The sequence below is a fragment of the Epithele typhae genome (assembly GCF_022376455.1).
Source record: "Epithele typhae strain CBS 203.58 chromosome Unknown BXZ73scaffold_45, whole genome shotgun sequence".
Taxonomy (NCBI): domain Eukaryota; kingdom Fungi; phylum Basidiomycota; class Agaricomycetes; order Polyporales; family Epitheliaceae; genus Epithele; species Epithele typhae.
The window spans coordinates 39,866-58,671 of record NW_025954236.1 but is presented as its reverse complement, the minus strand read 5'-3'; the positions used below and the strand labels follow the sequence as shown (position 1 = coordinate 58,671).

Sequence of the window (18,806 nt, the reverse complement as noted above, 5' to 3'; positions counted from 1 at the left end):
ACCTCGTTCGAACGCCACCTCACGCGTCACGATCCGCGCCCTCCTGGACGTCCGGCAAGGTGTTCTCTGCCACGCCCGCTACGCTCCGATCCCCTCATGTTGCCGACTTCGCCTTGCCATACCGCCGCCGCCGCCGATCTCGCCCGTTCGACGTGGTGTTTGGACGCCAGACAGCCCTCGTTGCCCCCACCCGATTCTTCGCAACGTCGCCTTACCCGCCACACTCGTTCAGTCGCTGTGTGCTGTGCAAGAGCGCCTGCCGCTGGCGCCCCTTATCCCTCTTTCGGGTCCCCGATCTCGCCCATCCCGCCGCCGTAGAAGACGCGGCTGGGCTCGTTCGGTGCGCGTCGTCAAGGCCGTTCGAACGCGCGCTTGGCCGTAGGATTCGGAGGAGATTTGGTTGGGTGGTGCTTGGATTTTCGTAAGTCCGTTTTGCATTGCCCCCACCTCTTGCGTCCCCCAGTCTCGCCCTCGCATCTCGCCCGCTCCGCATCCATTTGGCACGAGATTTGGCACGCTCGTGCGCTTCGATATCCCCGTTCGAACGCCCCCTTTCGTTTTGCGATCTGCGCGCCCCGATCTTCGGCGCGGCCGTCTCTGCTGCGGCCGCCACGCTTCCTCCCCTGCACATCGCCGACTTCACCACGCCTCCCATGAACTCGATACGCTATCCCCATATCCATTACGTACTCGTCGACTCCCTGCTAGTTTCCCTTTCACCCCTATCGCTTACAGCCGCCCCCTTTCTCTTTCTGAAGGCTTATCGCTTATCGATCACGCTCGCTCGCTCGAAAGGAAACCCGGACCTCTACGATATCGCTCGAAAGGATTCACGGACCTCTACGATATCTCGCGCGCTCATTTACTTGACGATACTCTCGCGTTTCGCCTAGCAGTTGACCGAGGACGGTCAAGATTTCAGTTGGGGGGAGATGTAGGGCCCTGCCCTGTGTTTTCGCGTTTAGAGCTAGATTAGGGTTTGATTAGTCAGCCATGTACTTAGCACAGCGGCAGCCTCTGGGCCTTCCTCAGATTTGACCACCACCTTCACCCTTCATAGCTCATTTCTCCGTGTGTTTGCCACCTTTTCTTGTGTTCTGCTCGCTCTGCTCGACGTCTAGAGTCACCTAGACCGTCTGTTCTGTCGCCTTCGGCTCCAGAGCCTGAGCCCAGCACCCTTGACCCACCTGCACTCCTGGGTTTGTCCTGTGGATTCTCCACTTTTGGGCACCTGCCTGGGCACGACCTCACAGCGTCGCCCTCGACGTTCCAGAACCTGTGGTGTTCGAAGCAGGAGTACGACGAGGCCGGCCCCAGCATCGTCCACCGCAAGTTCTTCTAAGCACAGCAATGGAGAAAACGAAGGTGCTCACGCTGTCGGTGTAGTCGGGCCCCTACCGTACGCTGCCGTTCTTATGTTCCCCGCATCCATCACCGCACTCAGCCTGGGATCGTCATCTCTGGACGGATGGAGTTCTCCTTCGCATTGTGACGACGGAGGGTCACGCTTGTATTATGTCGCTTTGGGATGTGTACGTTGAAGGACTGAATTGAATGGTTTCGGTTTAACTCTGAACCTTGGCTCGTTGAGGGTCATATCGGCCATGCTCGCGTCATCGGCCCTGCAGGAGTTGCGCACGACCGCCGTGGATTATGGTATATAGTTAAAGTGCGCGCGCGCACAGGGAAGTCGTCCCTGCCGCGGGCCATCGCATCCACAAATACAGTCTCCAGCAATGTGCGCAGATATTTCGATAGCTTCGCTGGCTGACAATCTCCGGATAGTGCTACAAATTCAGATCGCGTCGGCATCTGCACCTTCAGCGGGCAAAGAGAACGGCGTACTGAGCTTGGTCGTGTTTGGCGGCAGGTGGTCCGTGACCGGGTTCTGCACATCACATGAGCCTCAGTTGTACGCGACCGCGCGGCTGACGCACCTTGATCGCCTTGAGCAGCCTCCCAGGGCCGTTCATGCCGCGCATGGAGGGCTTGTGCAGCAGCTGGACTGGAGGGACGGAGGGCGCGTGGCCCGATGCACGGGGGGGGCGGGGAAGGCAAACGCACCCATGAGCCCGCTGACCCGCCTAAGGTGCGGGGGATGCGGACGGGCGGATTGACCTCAATGGGGACGCCATTGGCCGTGTGGGAGTCGAGCTGGGTGAGCAGGCATTGCGGCGCGTGTTATGGCCTGCTCCGCCTGTCTGGTTACGAGCTTCGGCGCGCGCCCGGTGCTACGGACACTTAGCATACAATCGTCCGCCACCATTAGCTTTATATACCGTTCCCGCACCTACTGTGTCGCTACGCGATTGCCTCCTGGCTCCTCCCTGTCGCCTCTCCTTCCCGTCTCCCCGCTACCGCGAGCCTCTCCGAGGTCAAGCGCGTCCTCTAATCCGATCCCACCTTTCCGCTCGTCTCCGATTCGCCCGACCTCCGCGCTCCCGCGCTGGGAAATGTTTCCTTTCAGAAAGGCAGACAAACACTTGAACAATCGGCCTATGAGCTAAACAGGCATGCTTTTTACTGCACGAGTCATGTGGTAACAAAGGGGTGAAATGCCACCCAAGGAGAAATGCCATTGGAATGCTAGTGAAAGGAAACATTTCCCTGGCACATCCCCGCAGGGGCAACAGAGGGGAAAGCTTGCCCGTGCCGATATGGGAAATGTGTGCGGCATGCCCGCGATAGTATACATTTCCCACGAATATCCCGCCACTCGACATTGTGGGGGATTGACACAATATTCAACAATATCCCGTGCATTTCCCGCGCCATTATTCCTGCCTATGCCCGAGGTGTCCCCTCTCGGCGGAAAGTCAATTCAAATTGGCGCACGGGCCACTCGCCGGCCCGGGCACGTGGATGTCGCGTGCGCGAGTTCGACTGCGGCCAACTCGCACTTTGCTTTACCCCCTCACGTTCGAGCAAGAAAGTACCGAATCTCATTTCCACACGTGTCCCCAGAGAGCTACGCATCTTTTCGACCCGGATTCGGTCTCCCCCATGCCCGACACTCCCCTTGACGACTCATTCCTTGCCCTATTATTCAACCACATTCGCGGCGGGGTACAACCCACCGGTCCCAGTTCGCAGTCTGCGAGTGACGACTCGTACGAGTCTTGGCACACGGCGCGAACGAGCTTTTCCTCTCAGCGGTCCTCCGATGACCCGTCAGGTCCCCCTGCATCTTCATCGGGCACTCAACCTCAAGCTCCCGCTTCTCATACTATCCCCTCGCCTGCGTTGTCTACACCTGCTCCTCAAGGATCCCACGCTTACCCACTCCAAGAGCCAAGCAACAGCGCGTCGCCATTCTCTTCCATCCAATCCCAGACTTGCCGGCAGCGTTTGCTCCGCGTGAATCCGCTCCTTTCGCGTTCCAGCAGGGCCCAAACGAGGATCACCTACGACATCATGGATCGGCCAGGTCCCGGGAACGTCCTCGATCGCCTCACGCGGCACCCATTTGCGCTTGCCCCGCTTCTGCAGCCGGCAACATACCCACCTACAGCGCGCCTCATCCTGCATTCGGACAAGTTTCCAAATGTGATCGTTGTGGACGCCAATGTAAGCAAGATGAACACCAGAAATCACGGTGGCGGTGGGATGAGAGGGGTGGGTGAAGCTCTCGGTCCGTCGACAGTATCAGTGGGCAACAAAGACAAGGAAAACCACGACGACAATGATCGAATCAACAATGAGGGGGGCAAAGGCAAAGGAAAGAGGAAGGGCCACGAGGCGGTGGACGGCATGCAGTACGTTTCCATCCTCGACGTCCTGCATGCCGTCCACGCCGGGTTGTCCATACCGTTCTCCCCCACTGAATGGTCTGCCCTCGGCGGTGCGAAAAGCTGGAAGGCCGCTAAAGCCTACGGTCGCCGGATGCAGGCGGGTGGTAAAGGCGATTGGAAGCGGGGCGTCTGTCACCTCGACCTACTCGAAGGGGATACTGCGTTGGTTGGCATTGAGTCTCTCAGTGTCGCCAACGCTGGCTCTTCTGTCGGGCTAGGCAGAGTTTTTTTTGGGCGTCCGCTGTGAGACCCGTTAAGCATTGTGTTTTGGCATTAGATGCGCTGTATGGACGTGACCATGTCAAGTCCGAGAACCACTGTTCTTGTACTGTTGTAGGATGGACCGGGTCGACGCTTCCATCCCTGCTCGGCTAGTGGTTGTTTGATACTGTACATACTTCGTCATCTACTCTCTAGTAGAGAATACCCCGCCTCTTTTGTAATCTGGGCGCCCAGAGCTGTGTCCCAGTTGCCTTGACCTTGCCAACCAATCTCATGTGTGGAGTGAACAGGCAGCAATAGCGCCAGCTCGGTGAAGTCATCTGTAGTTCGATCCGTACATCCCAGCTATTACACCAACGCCTCTCACGGCGTCTCCGCGATCCGCACCACCAGCTTCACCCCGCTCACCTTCCCCTCCAGCACCCTCTTCGCGCCCTCCGGTATCCCGCTCAAGCCCCCAGGGAGCACCTCTACCCGGTTCGGCTTCACCGTCCCGTCCGCGAGCCACCCCGTCAGCCGCCTGTACACCTCGACGCCCAGCGCCTTGTTCGCCGGCATCTGGAAGCTCGCGAACGGCCGCGCGACCCGCTTCCCGTCGCCCTCCCTCTGCACCGGCGCGAGCACCTCCGGGCCCGCGCGCGGCATCACCGAGACGAAGCCGCCGTGGTCGCCGAGCGCAGCGTACGCGAGCCGCTGCGTGTCCTCCATCCCGATCGCGTCGTACGCGAACGCGACCGGCGCGCCCGACGCGGCGGCGGAGACGGCGGCGAGGAGCTCGGGGGTGGGGAGCGCGCGGTCGACGACGTGCGTCGCGCCGAGGGACCGGAGGAGCGTGGCGTGCTTCGGGGAGGCCACGGCGATGATGGGCGAGAAGCCGTTCATGCGCGCAGCTTGGATGACTGCGTGCGTGTTCAGCGGTGAGAAGGGTCGGAAGGGTCGACAGAGACGCACCGAATTGGCCGACGGAAGAGGAGCCACCGACGATCACCGCAGGTTTGCCTGCGTACTCGGTCGTGCCGCCCTCCTCCCAGGGCGCGGGCAGGCCAATCGAGGTCGGGCCCTCTAGACCCCACATCCCCGTTACCGCGGTTGCGAAGCCAAGCGGGATGGTCGCGGCGTCTTCAAAGGACATGCTATCGGGAATCTTAGCTTGTGGTCAGCTGGGTAGTTCGGACAGAAAGATTACACTCGCAGGTGCGCACCTTGGCGACATTGTCTCCATGCATCACGCTATATTCTTTGTGACCCGCATTGGGAGGCGCGAATCCACCCGGGCAGAGACTGTCAACGGCGAGAAGCCAAGCCCGTTAGCGACTGCCTAGACAGAGTCACAAGGAGAAAGCTACGCACATCCTATCGCCCTCCTTGACGCTCGTCACGTCCGCGCCAACCTCCTCAGCGACGCCAGCGACGTCAAGCCCGCCGAGGAACGGGTAGTTCTGGATGAACGGCGCGCCGAACGCCTGAATCCTGGCATCCGCGGGGCAGATGCCCGCGGCGACGATCTTGACGAGCACCTGGTGCGCCTCAGGGGTCGGGACGGCGAAGTCGCTGACGAGCTTGAAAGGTGCCTTCTCGGCGGGCACGATGAGTGCTTTCTGCGTGGTCGGAGCCATAGGTGTTGGTTCAGGGTTGTCTTGGAGGAGTAGATGCTGATGTTGGAGCAGCACGAACGCACTATATAGATTGTCGAAAAGACTTCATACGTTTTCCTCAGCATTGCATGATGTGTAAGCTAGATTCGGTCGTCTGTGGGTCCTTCAAGAGTGGGATCACGTACATACAGATGCCGGTCATAAAACGCCTCTGCGTTTCCTCGCTTTGTCACACCTTGAGGAAGGTTCTGTGGCAAGTGTTGGGCCGACGCGTGGTTTTGCAATTTCGGAGGTCGCCCCGGGCGGCTATTGCGCGCCCGGGAGTCGGCTTCCAGTCGGTCGCTGGAAAGGCATCGTAAAAGCCCGTGTCTAGACGTTCGTTGCGCAAGCTTGGCAAGGTTTGGCACTCATTCATCGGTCCGGCTGGGAGACTGGCAATACCCGGGGTGGGTCGCACTTACTCATTACTCAATGAGTAGTTGATGCCAGCTGCATGCAGCACGAGTCTCCCTCCGACTAGTCAGATCTATAAGTGAGTCGCTCACGGAGGGAATGTGGGTCGACAGCGAAGAGGGAACGGCTTCTGCATATAGAACAGGCGACAGCAAGATCGCTACACTCGCACCTTACAGTAACACATTCAGCTACCCTCTGTTCCCCACAACGCAGTCCTAGCTCCCCGTCCATCCCTTGGGCTGGACCACGAGGCACGTCAGTAGCCCATCTCGCCAGCTCATCAAGACGGGCGACGTACCTTGACCTCATCCCCGACCGTCTTGATCCACACAGCCGGCCGTCCCGCCGTCTTCGCGCCCTCCTCGCCCTCCTCCCACGTGTAGCTGACCCCGACCGCGAGCTTCGTGCCGTCGCAGTTGAACGCGACCGACGGGACCGGTGCGTTGTACTTCGGGTACTGCCGCAGTCGCTTCTTCGACTTGTGGTCCCAGATCGACACCGTCCCGTCCGACCCGGCGGATGCGAACGTGTTGAACCTGCGCTCCAACATCAGCACATGATGAACAGAGTGCCTGAGCAGAAGAGGGATGCTCACTTGGGGTTGAAGGCGAGCGAGTTCACGGGCCACACATGGTCGACGTCGTCAATCGTCTGCCGGTGGCACTTGAACGCGTACTTCTTCTCCTGCGCCGCGGCGCTCGGGTCGAAGTACTCCACCGCGATACGCCCCTCCACCGAACCCGTCGCGTACCCTGCGCACGTCCATCCCGTCAGCACGTGCTTCTCCCTCTACCACGCATGAAGACAGCCAAATCACGCACCTTGGCCGTCCGCCATGCACGCGAGCGCGCGTGTCATGAATTTCAGACTGCTCTCCCGCGTCTGTGCCGGCGCGTCCATCTTGCGCACGTCGTAGATGTGGAACAGGCGGCTCGCCATCGCGACGACGAGTATGTTGCTCACCAAGTCGGTGTGGTAAATCCTTTCAGGGAGCTTGTGCGTCGCTTGCTCCTGGTTTGCTGCGCGCGGGTCCCAGAAGCGGATCGTGCGGTCCCAGGAGCCTGTCACGAGCGCATCTGATGGAAGGCGAGGACGCGTAAGGGGGTGGATGGACACAAGAAAGAAGGGAGAAATTTGGAGATGGAGAACGCACTTTGTTCGCGGGCCCAGTTCATGCTCGAGATCGCGTCTGAGTGCTGGCCAAGATGGCTCACCCTTTCCGTTTCAAGGTCGAGTCTAAGCAGAGATGGGATGGGGGGAGGGACGTTGGTTTGCATATGCGAAATTTGGCGAACAGAAAACTCACTCTCGCACCGAAGTATCCAGCCCTCCACTGAAACCATGGTTCGCGTCCGACCAGCATGTGGTCAGCACGGCCGCGCGGTGGTCGAACTTTGCGCGTTGTTCGTTTTTCGTGACATCGTAGAACCGGACTGTCTGAGGCAAGTTTGAGGATGGATGTGCCACCACGAAGCAAGAGAAGACGAGACGTACCGTGTCCCAAGACGATACAAGAAGATGTGAGGGGTCGTGTGGAGAAAAGCGGACGGCCGACACGCTATCGAAGGGCGGAGAGACGAGTTCTTGATCTGAAAGCCAGAGTCAGCGTAGGACGCATACAATGAGGAAGAACTTGTACCAGCCATGAGAGGGGTGCAAATGGAGCGGAGGAGTCGTCAAAAGGGAACGCTGGAGGAGAGCGGGGCGCACGAACTGTGTGTCTTGGTCGAGATCGAGGAAAGGGAAGCGTGAGGATGGAAAACGCGGTCCGGCGTGCCAGGAGGAGAGCAAGCGCGCAAGCGCACCACGGCGGAAGTTTGCTGTTGTTTGTCCGTATTAGGATCCCAGGCTTTGGTAAACAACCGCTTTCGCTTACGCTTCTTTGGGCAGTGCACCGGCGTCACGGCCCCTGCGCTTCGGTCAATGTCGCGTTGCAGCGTCCATTGCAGACAACGTATGAAGTAAAATATCATAAATGTCATGAAAACTACGGATACATAGGGGCATTCGAGAACCATGGCCTACCAGAGACTGTCTGAAGCACTCAAACCACAGCACCAATTGCAATAAGTAGAAGATCACCGCAAACGGCCCATCACAACCACGAACACCTCATCCGGCGCAAACCCAGGAGGCACCTCCACCGGTGCAGCCAGCCGGATCCCCACAAACGCCCTCGCGTCCCCGAGCACGTCAACCTTGCGCACCCCAAACCGCATGTCGCGCTCCCTCTCGCGCGCGTCCCGGATCGCCCCGTGCCGCCCCTTGAACGCCCGGTCCGCCTGCGCCCTCAGGGGCCCCGGCATCGCGGCGTACTCGCGCGGCGGGAGCGACGCGCGCAGCTCGCGGTGCAGCCGGTCGAGGACGTCCCCGACCGCGATGAAGTCGAGCGGGAGCGGCGCCCACGCCGGCTGCGGAGAGGGCGCGACGTGGACGGCGAGCGGGAGCCCGGGGAAGAGCAGGACCATCCGGCGGAGGACGAACGGGGACGGGGACCCGCGTGGGCCGCGGCGTGCGGCGGGGGACGCGAGGTCGGTGTTGGTGAGCGTCGAGCGAGAGCGGGAGCGAGAGTCCGCCGGGTCGTCGATGCTGCCGAGTGCGATTGTCGACGGTCGCTCGTTGACGTCCCAGATGAGCGTCGGGGGGTGTGAGAGCGAAGCAGGTGCGACGAGGAGCGGATCCAGGACGAGGTCGGGCGCAGCGAGAGCGGTATAGGGCTTGTGGGGGGAGATGCGAATAGGTATGACGGGTGGTGACGGGCGGGGGTGGTGCTGTGTCAGAGGAGGGTAGTCGACCGACCGCGGTAGGGATTGGCTAAAGAGCTGCGGTGGAGTCCAGGGTCCTGGCGAGGAGCCATACGATGCCGTCGAGGAGGATGGCGACGAACTCCTTGGAACGGCAGAGGCGTCCACGAAGCGGACGGTCTTCTGCTGAGAGTCAGGCATCGCGTGAGGTTGGTGTGGAGGAATAGAAGCAGGTATCGAGGGTGGTATGCAGTGAGAGCAGTCGAGGGAGCCAGAGCTATATACACCAGAGTAGACGCTAGTTATAGTCGGTGTGTGCGCTGAAATGGTGGGAGTATGAGGGGGAGGGGCGAGCAACTGACCTAGCACCTTGCCAAACCGGGCTTATATGGAACATAGAGCCTGCGCACAAAGGCCCTTGGCGCCCTGACTCGCCCGCGCGGACAAGTCGGACCCGCCTCGCTATGCCTCTTCGACGACGACTGCCACGACACGCGTCGCCCCCTCGCAGTCTCCGCGCACCACCACACCGCCCGCCCGCAACCACGGAAGAGGAGGACGCCTCCTGCTCGCCTGATCGGGACTCATGGCAGAGTTCGCGGGAGGCATCAAGGATCCGCGTGGGAGGCTACACGCGGCACGAAAGGGCGGCCGTCGTCGGAACACGAGGTACGCCGACGACATTTGCCCCGACAGCGCCATTTCGGACATGATCAAACGGGCGGGGTCGGTGAGCACCGCCAGGAAAGGCACTATGATTGATGGTGCGCATCCCGACGGCGGTGCACTGGGCGCTGGAAAGGCGCCTTTGCGCAGATACCTGCAAAGACCAGTTAGTGCAGCTTGGAGAAAATGTAATGCGGTACATGCTGTGGACCCACGGAGCATGGACCAAAGGCGCGTCGGCGCAGCGGATATGGTTGTTGGGGTGATTTCAAAGGGCTGCGCTGCGAATTTGGAAGGTGCCTTTCTGAGACACGTGGGGCTCTGAAAGGCTGCTTCTGCGGTACGTGTGTGCTACAATAACGCACATTGTAAATACATACCATCGCAGGCCATACAAGATCAGTGCGAAACGACCGCAGGTGGTGGAAGCAGACAAAGATGCACGTCGCTTGCGGCGCCTCGTGGGGCCGACCAAGGTCGACGCCTGATGGCCTCGTGGACGGGCGCTTGACTGTATATGGCAATTTTGATGGGGCGTGGACTTGCCGCGCATTTCGCCTCGTGTGTTCTTCGTGGCCGACCGCCACCACCACCATTCCATACAACTCACAACAAAGGACACAACCTCGTTTGTAGCCACCTGGCTTCTTTCAAGACCGCCCACCTTGCGCCCCTTGCCATGGCGTCAGTCTCAGATCGCTCCCATCGTCTCTGGACTCAACTGATCGATACGTCACGACTCACCCAGCCGTTTGTCAGCAGATTTCCAACCGCTCTTGAAGAGTCATTGCCGCCCCTGACTTTTCTTGGCTCTGCGCAAGTAGCATTCGGCTCCACCTGAACACGTTGTACCCAGCACTCGCATACCACCATCTCCGACATATGCTGATCCGATTGTACCGGCCAAACCTATCGTCTACATTGAGCATACTCAAGCTTCTAAACCGTCGTACACTGTGAGCTCATTCAAAACTCTGAGGCGTTACATCGTTCATCGGCCCAATCGTAAAACTCATACATGCGCAACGTCAGCACCCCTCCTACGAGTCCACCGCTTCCGTCTCGACAACAAACACGCTCGAGTCTCCATCCATCCTCACATCGATAGGCGCCTCTCCCCGCTTCGCAGGTCGAATACCAGCAAACCGCCGCCTCCGACCCAGGAAGTCGATGGACTTCACTGCCTTTTCGGTGAGCGCGTTCGTCTCTGTCCAAAACCCTTCGGCTCGCCTCCGCGAGGCCACACGGGAGGCCAAGTGTGTCTGCTCCCGCGGTGACAGCGCCGCCCACTCTTCGGGAGGGAGCGGCGCGTGCAGCGCGTGGTGCAGCGTGCCCAGGACGTCCCCCACGGTCACGTAGCGCGGTGCGTGTGAGTCGTGGCCGTGGTGGCGGTCACCGCTGTCGACGCCAGTGGGGTGCACGACGATCCGCAGCGGCAATCGAGGGAAGACGAGCGTGATGGAGCGCGCCGGTCGCGGCTGCGCGGTGCCGTGGCGGGTATAACCGGCGGCGACGTCGAGCACGGCGGCGGGGCGCTGCAGGTCGGCGGCGGCGACGCGGGTGGAGGTGCGCTCGTTGGCCAGGTCCCACTCGAGGCGCGGACGGGAGTGCGAGGTTCCTGCCACGGCGAGGAGCGGGTCGACTATCGGGGGCCGAAGGCGCGTAGGTCCGCGGTGCGACTGAGGCGGGTGCGCCGTCGCGGTGGGGGCGAGGATATGCGCGCCGATGCGCGGGTGTGTGGGGACGGGGGCCGCGATGGGCGCGTACGCGTACGACGCAGAGGGTGGCGGAGGGGCGGCGTGGAGCCGCGACGGGCCTGCGCGGGGCGATTTGACCTCGGGGAGGGGCACGACGCCGGGTCGCGGAGCTTCCGGCGGTGTGCAGCGGGGGCGGGGCATGCCCGGCGGAGGCGTGGCTATCATCGACGGGGACGGCAGCGAGAGCACGGGTAGTCCAAGGGGGGAAGGACCGACTCTCGACGACGAGGCCTTGGCGCATGGGACGAGGTACAGTGCCCAAACGACGGGGTACGCCTCCCCAGTGGTATAGGTGTATGCGGGGTACGTGGGCATGGTGGGGAGCGGAAAGTTGAGGGGAGAGGGCCGCGTCGAGTGCCTGGCCTTTTATAGGAGGGCTGCGGGGGTGCGCACGTTATGGGCGTGACCGTGTACTTCGCGGCAGTGTCACGAAGAAGGATCAGTCGTGGTTGAGGCGCCCTACGCGCCTGTTGCACTCTGTTCTCCTTCTCACATGCTCTCTGCTTTTGGGGGCGGCAGGAAAGCATCACCACGCTTAAGAGTATTCTTTTGAAGTACGACAGCGCCATCCGCACTAATCTCAGCCGGTCGACTGGGGGGATTTATGCTAGCCGGGTTTCGTGTCGAGAATCCAAGTACGGACAAAGTGCTCCTCATGGGCACCGCGAAGCCGTCCACATAAGCAGTCTGTTACACATACGCTTAATAGCGAAGTGCATGGAAGCCGACGGGAGGACATTGCCTTCCCACCACACCCTGTGTAATAGAGTTCACAAACTGCCCTTTTCGTCGCAGCCCGCCATCGATCCTCCGGGACCGTTTTCGTGATGTTCCCAGGGTGGCAGCACGTCCTTTTCTGCGCCAGCCTTAATATTAAGCGCTGTTTCCTCTATATCACCTGCTGTCGCCAATTTGCAGGCGCAGCTTCACCCGTCCGTACGGAGATGACTACTGTGCTGATACGGCATACCGTTGAGAGCCATGGGTGTCGCGGCTGGGCTCGTCAGTCCAGGTGATATCGAAGATATGTACGTGCATCGCAACGTAGGACGCGCCTCGTGGGGAGTAAGAAGTCATACCTCGGCACCCATGTGGACATGGTAGGACGGCAAAATTGAAGTGAGAGCGTTCAGTGCTTCGGACGCATTGTGAATTAGATTATAGCGCGTAAACACACACCCGGGCGGTGTCACAAAGCGGAAGTTGTGTCCAACGCGCCTAGCGTGTTTCTCCACTTCGCGCTCTATTTCCCTCTCACGAGTCCGAGTGTAAGGAGGTACAAGGCCGCAGGTCGGGGGGAGTCATCGGAGGTTACTGCACCGTTGGCTCGAGAACGGAAGCACACCTTCTCGAGGCCGCACTAGTTCCGGAACAGCCAGCCCCGTAAGTCTACGCGTACGACGGCATTGCTCTCCTAACACGGCCGGTGCTACAAAGTTCACCTTCCTGTTTCGTCATAAGCACTTTCATGCAGGCCAATTTCGCGGTATTCCCAGGGTTATAGACGGTCTGAAACGTCCTAAAGTTGGGAGGCTCCACGTCCACTTCTCACCTGTCGAGCACCGGGCGATGAGACTTTTCCGTAGGTGGTGCGTTCCCAGAAAATTTCTGGCGCGCTATCCGGTTCATACCAGTGCTGAGAAGGCGCAAAAACAGCGGTTATAAGTCCTTTATAAAAAGCACACAGTATCCGACACCATCTCGAAGGTGTAAAGTGGATCAATATCATGCGGTGCACGGGAACAGACATGTGTCTCGGCTTGGGTGGACTCGGTACAAATCCTTCGGTCATTTAAAGTACCATCACCTCTCGTGCGGACCAAATTCCGCTGTTCTCCAGTACCAACACAGCGGAAGACGTCGACAAATTAGACCGAATCTAGAACATCCGCAAGAGGTCTGCGGGCACTCTTCGTAGGATGCGGATCGCGGTGAGGAAGAAGCTTAGCCAGGCCTCGGGACCGGTTGAGTCAGGCTCTTGCCACGGCAATACCGGTACCAAATAATCAAGACGCGGACGTGCCGTCGACCAGTCCCTCACCCTCCGACGCCCCCGTGCAGGGATGCGGCGTGCGCTCCGTCAAGAACCAGGCACTTACTTGGTGGTCCGACTTAGCGACGGTGGTCCACTCCTCGCTTGCAGAAGCGTGTCTAATCTCCCTTCCCATGCGGTACACGTCAATTACAGATGAGACATCGATAACCCCTGGTGGACAAGGGACTCACATGCGCAGTGGCCGCTCGTCCTTCCGGGAAGACTTCAAGCTTCAAGGGATATGCCGGCGACGGCTCCAGGATCCTCCGTGAGACACGGACCTGTCGATATTACTAGTACTACTCTCCTCACGGCTTCCCTATCCACAGGACGAGGCGCGTGCCGGGTCGTGCGCTTTCGCGCACCCGTGCCGGCGCTCGTTCACAATGTGATGCCCGCGCCCCGACTGCCACCTGGGCCCCACCCTTGCGGCGAGTCGCCGCCGCAGAGCGCCGCCCCCGTCGGCGCCCTAGCGAGTCGGCCACTTCCCCGGCGCTCGCTGCCCCCCGAAAGAAAGACCGATGGAGGCAACGCGGCTGTTCCGCCCGCCGCGCCCGCGACGTGCACGGGGACCGTTCTGTGATGTCAGCGTCCACGGGCGGTCGCGGTCACCACCAGGCTGCGCACCGAATCCCCCGCTCCACGATCGCCAGCCGGGCGGGTGGACCAGACCAGCGTAAGTACGTGCCGACGGACGCGTCCGTGCGGCGTGCGCGTGATCTTCGCGCAATGGCACGCACCGCCCGTGCCCGCCAGGCGCCGCTACGCACGCGCGCCCCAGTTGGGGACCGCCGTTGTCGTCCGTCGAGGGCTCCCGCGGCCGAACGAAGAGCCGTCGGCGGAAGCGGCGGGGCGAGCGGTGTTGTGGTTCGTGGGCGCGCGCGCACAATGACGTGTACAGCCCGGGCGGGCGCCTTCCCTCAGGCACCCGGAGGAGCCATAACGCACCGTCGCGGAGGCAGTTCGCGACTTCGGGTCGTGGACTTGCCAGATCGGATCCGCAGGGCGAGCGATTGGACGCGGCGGAAAGATAAACGCTAGAATTTGCGCGTTCCGCGCGGCGCGTGCTGCAATAGGGCTTTAGAAGCGTGCGCGCGAACCAAGCCAGCCACGGGAGAACGGCGAGCGTGTGCGGCGCACGTACAAGGTTCGTATCGCGCGGCGTGTCGCAGCTGGGTTGGCCGCGCTTCTCGGGGACAAGAAGCGCAGGACGGGCGCCCGGTGACTGACAGAGTCCTTGCGTACACCACCGAGCGTCGCGAGCGGGCGTCCGCACGATGTCCAAGGCAGGGATGGCGGCAGGGGCGGGTACGTGAGCGCTTGAGCACTGGGTGTGGTTCGTCGGACGTCTTCTTTCGTGTTTATCGCTTGCGGAGGTGATCGGCCGCCGGGGCTGCGGGCCGTGGCGCAGGAGAAGGCATCCTAGAACGGAGAGGGCTCACATCTCGAGACTGGAGACGCTGCTCATCGAGGAGACCCCGTACGACGCATGGAACGCTGCGCGCGCCGGGAGTGGAAGTCCAGCCAAGCCCCCTGCGCAGTGCTGCCGCCAGCGGACGAAGACAGTACGGTCAGCCATGGAAAACGACAAAGTGAGGTACTAAGCATTCGGAGCGTACAAGGTTCGCGCAGTTCGTGGTCGCGGCGGGTGATGTTGAACGCGGTAAGTACACCGCGGACTACGCGTGAGAACGCTCGGCATACTCGGCCACGGGCCGCCGAGCGGCTCGGCTTACCTAAGAGCGTCTAGCCGTATGGCGCGCTCTACGGAACGCCACTGCATGGCATGCACGTCTCCGATCGTGCATCCCCCGTTCCAGAGAGCTATCTCTAGCTACTCTATGATACCGTAGTGTAGCCCCGTTTCTTTGCTCTCGTTTCAGCCTCTCTCGTGTACTGTACAGTAGCACCAGCCACTCGTTCGTACCCTGTATATATACCAGAGTATCCCGGCCTGCTAATACACAGTTCCTTTTACTACTACACTAAGTGCGAGACCTCGAACAGGCTCTACTAAGCTACAGGTGAGATGTCGCGCCCACTAGCGTGAGGCTACCGTCTCAACAGGTTATGAGCCCTGTTCGCACAGCAAACGGAGTAACATTCGTAAAGGGTTTCGGCACAGTACTCATCAACACCGCAAGCGCACTTGACGGCGAACGTTGCGCCATACGGCTGCACCCCGTCAACTACCTACCTAATCTAGGTGGACGTCTCATTTCACTCGGATCCTTCTTACAAGAAGGAATGTCAGCGCGCGCAGATAAAGCCGCGCTTACTATAGTCAAATCGAACGGAAAACCGTTACTACGGTTCTCACCAAGGAAACCTGGGGATTCAATCTATATCCTCTGGGCAGTCCCGCCCGAGGACGCGTTCGCTGTATCGCGATCTGTGTTCAAGCTCGACTATGAGACTATGCACAGACGTTTCGGGCATCCCTCAATTGATGTCTTGAAGCACGCACGAAACCATACAGATGGTTTTGGCAGCATCATCTTCCCAGATGAAGCGCCACTATGCAAAGGATGCGCAGAAGGAAAAATGCACTCTCGCACCTTCCCACCCTCCTCCGCTCGCGCAAAGCGCGTATTCGAAACGATACACTCCGATCTCAAGGAGTTCCCCGTCCTGTCGTATCACAAATATAAGTGGATTATCACTTATGTTGACGACTACTCAGGCTTCGCCTGGACCATGTTTCTGCGCAAAAAGAGTGCTGCGTTTCATGCGACCAAGCAGTTCATCGCCGCGATCAAGAATCAACTTCATCAGGAAAACCCCCACTTGCAAATTGGTGATAACACCACTAATCTTGGGGCTAACATGAGTCTAATTGTGTAATGTCGAAGTAATCTGCATAACGTCAACGTAATACACAAACTTCGCACTAATGGAATCGTAGGAGTGCTTATTCACAGTAATGGAACTGCACAAGTGTTCATCTGCACTAAAGTAGATCCTGTGAAAGACCAATATCACCAATTTGCACGCATCTACACCAGTAGATAGAAAGCAAACTAATCACCGACTAATTTGAACACACTCTAACAATTCCAAAGGGAGGGTATATTGCTGCGAGTTTGAAAAGGGATCTACTACAACAAGTCGGTGAACACGATAGGCAATGAGCGCCATGACATGCTGCCCTCGTGCTTGTCATGCCCATCGCCGTGCAGACCGCCAGCGCATGGTGGCAGCGCACCCGCACAGCAAGTGCGAGAAGCGGGCAAGAAAGACCTTGGTGTGGCCTATCAGCATTGTGTCGACTACCTAATCTACCTCCACCTCAGCGTCATGCATGTCCACATCAGCGTCCACATCCTCGCCCTCCGCATCTGTGCTCATCGTATCGGACACGGATCATTTCGAGCTGCGAGAGGTTCCGCAGCCCGCATTCTTCGCTTCGGCTGTGGGGTCAAGGTGCGGGATTGACCCATTCGGCTTGTGGGCAGAGGACGGGTGGCACCGGCGGTCGTCGTCATCGTCGTCCTGCGGGAGCGTGGTGATGCCGTGCGGGGTGGGGCTGCGGTGAGACGAGCAGTGGTACGGCGATGCGCCGTTCTCGCAGTTGTGATCCCGGTCGCGATCTTGCCAGGAGTAGACGCCACTCGAGGAGAGTCCGGTCAGGTCGGGGGCGCGCGATGAATTAGAAGGGTGGATGGGAAGGGTGTCGGTCCAGTGGACGGAGCGGTCTGAGCCTGAGTGCGAGCTGCCCCTCTTGGTGTGCGAGCCCGGGGCCGCTTGTGGGGCACCCGAGGGGTAGATCGCCGCAGGCTGGTCGTGGAGGAGGGCGTTTAGGCTCATGGAGTTCGACGTCTTGCGACGTTCAACGTGTTTCAATTTCTTGCGGCATCTTCGGAGCGCTTCAGGAGAAGAGTGCAAGGGCGATGTAGGGGAGTTACATACCGATCGCAGATGGTGCCAGGGCCCTTAGGACCAGGCCCCCACCTCTCAACGCACTTGCCATCCTTGATGCGGCCGGTGTGTCCACACTGACGGCAGATGCGCTGACCCTGGCTGTTGGTCATAGGGAATCCGCAGTCTCCGAAGGTGGCCATACCCGGAATGGAACTCCCATTTGGACCTGCAGGACGGTCAGCATCGCGCAAAGTGGCCACATAAGAGAGCCTTACTTACCCATCGTCATGATGCTTCCGTTGCTTCCGAAGACGTCCAGCTCGCGCTTCCTGACGCTTGGGCCCATTTGCGGAGTCATGAAGATGTATTGCGTCGTCTGTGTCTGATCTGACAGCAGGTGCTGGCTGCCGTGTATGGCTGTCTCCGGGTGACTGGAGTGCACAAGGATGTCGGACGCACACCCACGCATGCCGTAGTCAGCGCCTCTGGGCGACGAAGAGCGTCCGCGCGAACCCTGGAGCCGTTGTGGCATCCTGTCTACGGTCGCGTGGCCCCCGTGAGAGTAGTCATATGGGTAAGGGTAGTGGGAGTGGTGGCCGAACGGAGGAGACGGGTGACAGGCGGAGAGGAGCTGGGGGGAGCGGTCGGTCGAGTGTCCGTTGGGATAGGCGGGGAGTGGTGAGATGGAGGGCTGCAGGCCGTGGGCGGTGCTTTCGTCGTCCACATGTCCGCTGCGGGGGCATTTCGCGGGAGGAGGGGCATCAAGGCCGGACACAGGCGTGTGGTACTCCGTGCTCTCGGAACGTGAACGGACACGCGAACCGGTCGCGCTAGGGACTGGGGAGAGCAAAACGGACGGCAAGGGCTGTGAGGATATGTTCACGCGGCCAGTGGTATAGGCAGACGAGCTGGCCGGAGCACGGTGGGAGGGGTGGGAGGATGCGTGTGGCGCGAGCGCATGGTGGTATGCGGAGGAGGCTTGAGTAGGGATATGGAGGCTGACCTGGATGAGCTGGCCGCCTCCCTCGGGAACGGTGAGCGCGAAGAAATTGCGGTCCGTTGCGTTGCGGGACTCGGTGTGGGTGAGGAGCAAGTTGAACCTTGCCCAAGCGTCACGGATCTCCTGCAGGTGGGCGTGGGCCTCGTCGCGGGCGCGCTCTGCGAGCTCTGCGCGGTGCTCGCACTCCATGATAATAGAATCGCGGGCTGCATCCAAGATGATCTGGGTTCGGGGTGTGCCTTGTGCAGTGGGCGGGGATGTGGGAGGTGTCTGGGCGGAGGTTTGGAATGTAGTGAGCTGTTCGGCTTTCTCCCCATGTCAGGCTTGTCCTTGTCATGAGCTCGGACTTGAGAGCTGCTGTTTTGCGGGACACCTTATACGAGTCGGGAGGGAGCCAGACGGATCGGTAAGGGCGGGTGTCGGTGCGGCCTGGGGCGAGCCGGACATGAGCCATCATGTGAAGGGGGTCGGCAGGGCTAGTAGTAGCGGCGAGCGGGAGAGTGGAAGTTGCCGCAAGGTCCAGGTACTTACCAGAGTCCACCCTGTCGTAGGTTTCGATTGCTGGTGCCTCAGACGGAGGAGTGCCACCGGTCTTCGCGCGTTTGCCAAGGACGACTTGATGAATGCGGTGGCAGCAGCTGGGTATACGTCCGGTAGGTAAGCGCTATGTGTTCGTGTC

The 18,806-nt window shown here is 60.2% G+C and overlaps 7 protein-coding genes across 7 annotated transcripts; 1 reads left to right on the top strand and 6 right to left on the bottom strand.

Annotated features, from left to right (window-relative positions):
* Positions 1–1,593: 1,593 nt before the first annotated feature.
* BXZ73DRAFT_51000 (EMG1/NEP1 methyltransferase-domain-containing protein) lies at positions 1,594–2,163 on the bottom strand (the record flags this gene model as incomplete). The annotated part of the gene is made up of 4 exons (XM_048020537.1): positions 1,594–1,787; positions 1,846–1,888; positions 1,938–2,005; positions 2,061–2,163. Coding segments are annotated over 4 exons (408 nt in total), but the record flags the coding sequence as incomplete, so codon positions are not given.
* A 1,152-nt stretch (positions 2,164–3,315) lies between these two features.
* Positions 3,316–4,032, top strand: BXZ73DRAFT_4758 (uncharacterized protein; the record flags this gene model as incomplete). Its single annotated transcript, XM_048019902.1, has 2 exons — positions 3,316–3,648; positions 3,739–4,032. Coding segments are annotated over 2 exons (627 nt in total), but the record flags the coding sequence as incomplete, so codon positions are not given.
* A 344-nt stretch (positions 4,033–4,376) lies between these two features.
* Positions 4,377–5,629, bottom strand: BXZ73DRAFT_103846 (GroES-like protein; the record flags this gene model as incomplete). Its single annotated transcript, XM_048015710.1, has 4 exons — positions 4,377–4,912; positions 4,965–5,157; positions 5,216–5,294; positions 5,364–5,629. The coding sequence occupies 4 exons, from the start codon at positions 5,627–5,629 to the stop codon at positions 4,377–4,379; spliced, it is 1,074 nt and encodes a 357-aa protein (XP_047875279.1).
* A 650-nt stretch (positions 5,630–6,279) lies between these two features.
* On the bottom strand, positions 6,280–7,710 carry BXZ73DRAFT_103845 (WD40 repeat-like protein; the record flags this gene model as incomplete). The annotated part of the gene is made up of 8 exons (XM_048015709.1): positions 6,280–6,303; positions 6,363–6,600; positions 6,660–6,816; positions 6,886–7,140; positions 7,218–7,300; positions 7,371–7,501; positions 7,559–7,653; positions 7,704–7,710. The coding sequence occupies 8 exons, from the start codon at positions 7,708–7,710 to the stop codon at positions 6,280–6,282; spliced, it is 990 nt and encodes a 329-aa protein (XP_047875278.1).
* Positions 7,711–8,142: 432 nt separating this feature from the next.
* BXZ73DRAFT_50935 (uncharacterized protein) lies at positions 8,143–9,009 on the bottom strand (the record flags this gene model as incomplete). The annotated part of the gene is made up of 1 exon (XM_048020531.1): positions 8,143–9,009. One exon carries the CDS (start codon positions 9,007–9,009, stop codon positions 8,143–8,145), a length of 867 nt encoding a protein of 288 aa, XP_047875277.1.
* A 1,505-nt stretch (positions 9,010–10,514) lies between these two features.
* BXZ73DRAFT_79476 (uncharacterized protein) lies at positions 10,515–11,546 on the bottom strand (the record flags this gene model as incomplete). The annotated part of the gene is made up of 1 exon (XM_048023095.1): positions 10,515–11,546. One exon carries the CDS (start codon positions 11,544–11,546, stop codon positions 10,515–10,517), a length of 1,032 nt encoding a protein of 343 aa, XP_047875276.1.
* Positions 11,547–16,740: 5,194 nt separating this feature from the next.
* On the bottom strand, positions 16,741–17,512 carry BXZ73DRAFT_761 (uncharacterized protein; the record flags this gene model as incomplete). Its single annotated transcript, XM_048022353.1, has 3 exons — positions 16,741–17,122; positions 17,176–17,353; positions 17,407–17,512. Coding segments are annotated over 3 exons (666 nt in total), but the record flags the coding sequence as incomplete, so codon positions are not given.
* Between the last annotated feature and the right edge of the window lie 1,294 nt (positions 17,513–18,806).